The following is a 6247-nucleotide window of genomic DNA, read 5'->3' as shown; positions in this document are numbered from 1 at the left end:
TATATACACACACATACATATATGTACAGATGCATACATACATATGTGCGTAAGTGCATATGTAAGTATATACATATAGACTTGTTAGTAAGTATATACATATAGACTTGTTATGTGTGTATGTGTGTGTGTGTGTGTGTGTGTGTGTGTGTGTGTGTATACTGAGTGAATAAACAGTGATGTAGGGTTACTGCTAAGGGCCATAAAGAAGCTGTGTGGGGACCAGCAGTTGGCATAATGGCTATGTCGCTGGACTCCCATGTAGTCGGCTGTTCTGGTGGCTTAAACTCAGGCTGGGCACATGTGTGTGTGTGCCCAAGATCCCGAGAGGAGAACAGAGGAGAAGGGATTGCAGCGTGGCCATCTCCACTGGGGGATGATTTCTCGCTTTCTGTCTCTCTGTCTCTCTGTCTTTCTGGCGAGCGCACGCGCCCTATAGCAAAAACCTCTCCAAAAAAATGAAGCTGTGTATAGACTAACAGCAGATTTTTAGGCCAAGAATACTTTTTTTCCCTCTTAACTGATTCAACTCTTCATTCTTGGAACATTGGCCTTCTTTCCCAGACATTGTTTATAACTTGAGGGAATGATCTCCTGTATCAGTACAAACACCAGCTGTGATTTGCATCTTGCATTTGGCTTCTTAGATGCTGTTTGAAAATTTTTGAGTGAGTGTTATGTCCATTCTTAAAATGTCAACCTGGGAAATGATTTCTCCAGCAGATTCCATCGAGAGCCTCTCTCATACGCCCTCCTCCCTTCAGCCATTCCCTGCCAGCTCTCTCTTGCCAAGAGATGACCCACATACTAATATTATAGCCACTGAGGAAACCAGAAGTGAGTCAGAGTTGCTCTTCCTGCCTGATTACCTGGTCCTGTCCAACTGTGAGACTGGAAGACTACACCATGCCAGGTATGCTTACACCCAGGCCCCTGTCTGCTCACAGAGCCTGCACTGCCCCCTTTTAAGGAGTCTGCCACTGATACGTGCTCAGTATGTGTGATCAAATCAGTTTGTTGAGCTACAGCAGGTTCTAGTGGATGTGTCTGCTCTCACCTTTCCTCTTGTCACTGCCAAGGCAGTTCAGATCACTATCAACCCCTATGAAAGACACGCATGCCATATATGAAACAAGATTAGTCAAGTATTTCAGCATTGTGGCTTTCATTTCCAACCTTGCATTTCCATATGTATCTGACGCATATAGAATTTTAAACAAAAAAATCACTGCGGGGTTGGTGTAACAGAGGCTCATAGAGTGGAATATGGCTATATAAGTAGAACAAACATGGTACTGGAAGAATGGAGACAAAGCCAGCATGGGTATTTTGCTGGCCGGATGGCTACATTACAATCAGACTTGTATGCTTCTCTTCCTTCAGTCTACCCACCAGATGTGATAGCTGGTCAAACTCAGACCGTTCATTGGAACAGACTTCATTCGATGATGTTTTCATTGACTGCCCACAGCCACTACTACATAATCACTTGGCCCACTCCTCACACCATGGGAATGGATCTCAGGAGGCACCTTCCATGAGGCCTCAGACTGCCCTGATCTGGAACAGAGAAATCAATGGGCCGTCCAGGGACCACTTGTCTTCTTCGCCACCACTGGTAGCTTCCTTAAACACGACCATGCAGGTAGATAAAAACCATGGTTCCTTGCGTTGTGGGGCAAAAGAACTAGATATTCTGTCCAACATGCCACCTCCCCGTCCCCCTAAGCCAAGCCATCTCTCAGAACAACGTCAAGAGGAGCAGCTTCCATGGAGTGGGCACAGCAGCAGCAAGAACCTGGAAGGCACTCTGGTGCCAAGAAGAATCTCTCTCTCTGGTTTAGACAACATGAGAGCCTGGAAAGGTCAGTGTTGGGCACTGTCTCTTCCTCCCTCCTATACCCATGTGAGGATTTTGCACAAGCTGTTCTAGTCTTTGGTGGGGACCAGATCCTTGGTGGAAACACTCAGTCTGTTTCCAGGTCTCTGTAGCTCTGATCTCCTAAGATGGGGTGCCCATCTAAGGCTGAGCTCCTAGTGTTATTTGGAGTCACTCAGGGACCCACTTGATACAGAAAGTGATGCCTTTTGCCTCCACACATCCCCATTTCTCTCTTTGCCTCTCACATAAATAGTGATCTGTGAAACTGTGAACCATAGTGCCTTTCTTTTATTTCTCAACAATCCTTTCAGCCTTGTTCATCATCCCATCTGTCCTGTTCTTTTCAACTTCTAACTGGCTGTACACGTTTTGCAACTTTTCTCCATTGAGGTCATTTGAACCAGCCTTATCTGTTTGATTCCTTGGAATGCCCTCCTGGAGCCCTCTTTTGCCCTTTTCTGTAAATGCATTTATTCTCATATTGTCTTACAGTTTTGCTCATCTTCTGCCTCATTCCTTCCAAATGGGTCTCTCTGACCTTCAATGTGTCTTTTCAATAACCTCTTCTTTACTGCTTCTATGAGTCTTCTCATGTTTCTTTCGTGAGTCAACCAACCTAAGAATTTTGTTCTTCTCTCTTTTATCTCTTTCAGACAGACAGACAGATACACACACACACACACACGCACGCACACACATTCCCATTCTGCATTCAAATGTAATCACCCACATACTACTGTCTACCAATGCCATATTTTAAAAGAACTATGGAAAATGTAAGGGATGGAAATTCACTTTCAAATTGTGTAAGTCTCTAATTGTGATTGAGGAACTAAGTCTCTGATAAAGACCTTGGTGATGTGACCCATATACATGTTTCTTTCTTCTGACAACCCTGAAAAAAATGGGTATATGCTGATTACACAAAGGGCCTTAATGTGCCAAACATGTGAACAGTGTACAAAAAGGGAAGAACAAAAGAATAGGTAAGCACATTTTCTAAAGTAAAATCAGTAAAACCAGTAGAATAAGAACATGAAGGGCTGGCAGGTGGTGTGGTGGTTAAGGGCACTGGATTCCCACATGGCTGACCATGGTTCGAGTCCTGGACCTGGCAGCTTGCTTTCTCACTTTCCTTCTGTCTCTCTCTCTCTCTCCCATGCATGTATGCACCCTCTCACTCTCGCTCTGTCCCTCTCTGATCAAATTACAAAGAAATAATAAGTAAATAAAGCAAGTCTCTAAAAAAGAGAACATGAAAATGAGTCAAAAGTCTTAAATTGAAGGACAAAAGGTTGAAATAATTTGAAATCTCAAGACAAACATGAAACAATTCGGTTGTGTTCTGTTACATGAAGGCACACAAAGTTTAAAACTAATTAAAGTAGATGGCCAGCTTCAGAGGCACAACAGTAACACAACACTCCATGATGCTGAGGCCTTATGAGAACATCCCAGGTTTGCATACTAAGGTCTCTCTCTACATGCGAGGCACATGAATTTCTGTGACTTGCTGACTGACTCTAGGAGTGGATTGTGGCATGAGAATTCTGTTGGGGGTGACTGTCTCCTTCTCACTCACTCTGTCTCTCATGGAATAAATGAATAAATTTTTTAAAAAACTAATTAAAATGGAAGTTTTGGTCACAAAACAAAGACCAAAACAACAGTATTGAATAAAAGCAAATGGATGTGATAAAGCAAAGGGAATATGTAAAGTTCATTGTTTTGCCTTTCCCATTAAGACCAGTCTAGAATCGATGTTTGTGCATGGTGGCAGAGTTGAGGTCAAGGTTTTTATTTGTCTGTCTGGATCTCTACTACATGACCTGGCAGCCTTTATTGGAAAGGCCATCCTGTCCTCAGGCACTCCAGTGCCCACTCTGTCGTTAATGAAGTGCCTGTGTATGTAAGGGTCTGAGTCTCTGCTTTGCAGTCTAACCCATCAGACCCACTGGTCCAGTTTGCACCAAAACCGCACTCTCTCAATTACTATATCTTTCTGTCTTGGTATCCAGTAGAAGAAGCCCTCTAACCTGTTTTTAAGAATGGCATTCCTATTCTAGAGTAAATTTTTATTTATTTATTTATGTCTAAGGACATTTACATATACAAAAGAGAGAGCAAGAGGGGAAAAGAAATGGGGTCTGGTCACACCAATCATTTTTCCTCAAATTTTCCATCCCGTCAGGATTATGGACATATGTATGTGTGCAACCTGCATGTTTTCAAACTGATGACACCAGGATTTGAACCCTAATTGGCCTTGTAAGGCTTGGTTTCTTCTGCCTAGTGCTTAGACACTGTGCTATAGGACCAACCCTTTAGAGTCAATTTTGCAATAAGCTGATCAGTTTCCAGATACACATCTACAAATACTTTGGAGATTTGAGGAGGAATGCATCACATCTACAGATTAATTTGTAAATATTTGACAACTTTCAATATTGAATTTCTTGATCCATGAAATGGATTATATATTGTATACAACATGATTTGATATCCCTGTCCATCATGTAATGATTATCTGAATCAAATTACCTACCACATCCTTTTCTACCCATGCTGTATGTTATATTCCCCAGAACTTGTTTAGCTTGTAACTGAAACTGTACTTTTCAGCCAACATCTCATTTCCCTTCACCCCTCCCTCCCCAGAGTCCCTGGCAATCACCTCTCTAGTCTCTATTTTTATGAGTTTGACATCTGTATATTCCACATGTAAGCAGAATCATGAAGTATTTGTCTCTCTGTGCCTGGCTTTTATTCATTAAACCAATGTCCTCTTGATTTATCTATGTTGTAAATGGTGGTGTTTTCTTCTTTTTAAAGGCCAAATAGAATTTTATTGTATATATATGTCACATTTTCTTTATCTATTCATCTGCCAGTGGACATTTAGGTTGATTCTATGTCTTGGCTGTTGTGAATAATTCTGCAATGAACATTGGAATGCAGGGATCTCTTCATTTCCTTCATATATATACTCAGAGATGGTATTGCTGATTTATATACTAGTTCTATTTTTAATATTTTGAGATATCTCCATACTGTTTTTGATAATGGTTACATCAATTTACATTCCCTCAACAATGTACAAGGGTTCTCATTTTTCCACACCCTCACCAATGCTTGCTATTTCTTGTCTTTTTTATATTAGCCACTCTAACAGGTGTGAAGTGATATCTCTTTGTGGTTTTGATTTGTATTTCTCTGATGATTAGCGATAATAAGTGCCTTTTCATATACTTTTTGGTCATTTGTATGTCTTTAGGAAAATGTCTATTCAGAACCTTTACCCATTTTTAAATTGGGTGATTCTTTTCTTTGCTACTGAGTTGTGTGAGTTCTTTATATTTTGGGTATTAACCCCTTATCATATATTATTGTAGTTTGCCAATATTTTCTCCATTCTGAAGGTTGTCTTTTTGCTTTGCTGATTATTTCCGTTGCTGTAAACATTTTTTTGTTTGTTTGATATAGTTCCACTTGCTTATTTTTGCTTTTCTTGCCTGTGCTTTTGGTTTCATATCTCAAAACTCATTGCTAAAGCCAATGTCATGGAACTTTCCCTCTCTTTTCTTCTAGGAGTTTTATGGTTTTAGAGCTTACATTTAAGTCTTTAATCCATTTCAGTAAGTTCATTTTTTTTGTGTATGGTATAACACAAGGCCCCACTTTCATTCTTTTGCACATGGATATTCAGTTTTCCTGGCACCATTTATTGAAGAGACTTTCCTTTCCCCATTACAGATTCTTGGTCCTCTTGTCATAACATTAGTTGACCATATATATGTGTGGGCTTATTTCTGGGCTCTGCATTCTATTCCTTTGATCTATGTGTCTGTTTATATGCCAGTCCTATGTATGTATTACTTGATTTCAGTATATTAACTTTTATAGTTTATAGTGTAGAAGTATTACATATCTCTTATTAATATGTCCTGTGTATTCACTATTTTAATGTTATTATCAATGACATTTTATTTATTTTTTAAAGAATTATTTATTTTATTTCATTTATTCATTCATTTATTTTAATTTGACCAGAGAGAGATACAGAGAGAGAGGGAAAGTGAGAAAGCAAGCCACCAGGTCTGAGATTCAAAACATAGTCGGTCTTGGGAACCAGCAGTTAGCGTAATGGCTATGTCGCTGGACTCCCACGTAGTCGACTGTGGTTCGTGTTCCGGACCTGGTGAGTTAAAACTCACGCCGGGCGTGTGTGCGTGCATGCCCAAGATCCCTAGAGGAGAATGGAGGAGAAGGGATTGCGGCGTGACCATCCCCTCTGGGGAGTAATTTCTCGCTTTCTGTCTCTATGTCTCTCTCTGTCTGTCTGGCGAGCGCACGCGCCCTATAGCG

The 6247-nt window shown here is 40.6% G+C and overlaps 1 protein-coding gene across 5 annotated transcripts in view; it reads left to right on the top strand.

Annotated features, from left to right (window-relative positions):
• The window catches only part of GAB3 (GRB2 associated binding protein 3), a 29071-nt gene that overhangs the window by 3274 nt on the left and 19550 nt on the right, over positions 1-6247 (top strand). For 4 of the 5 annotated variants that reach the window (XM_027769333.1, XM_027769329.1, XM_027769332.1 and 1 more), the window contains exons 2-3: positions 721-913; positions 1384-1865. In XM_027769333.1, coding sequence (XP_027625134.1) covers positions 721-913; positions 1384-1865 — 675 coding nt within the window. The remainder of the gene's footprint in view (positions 1-720; positions 914-1383; positions 1866-6247) is intronic. The other variant, XM_027769330.1, reaches the window with a different exon arrangement.

The sequence above is a fragment of the Tupaia chinensis genome, unplaced genomic scaffold, assembly GCF_000334495.1.
Source record: "Tupaia chinensis unplaced genomic scaffold, TupChi_1.0 Scaffold149248_1, whole genome shotgun sequence".
Taxonomy (NCBI): domain Eukaryota; kingdom Metazoa; phylum Chordata; class Mammalia; order Scandentia; family Tupaiidae; genus Tupaia; species Tupaia belangeri.
The sequence above is the reverse complement of the archived record's forward strand: the minus strand, read 5'-3'. Positions and strand labels throughout refer to the sequence as shown.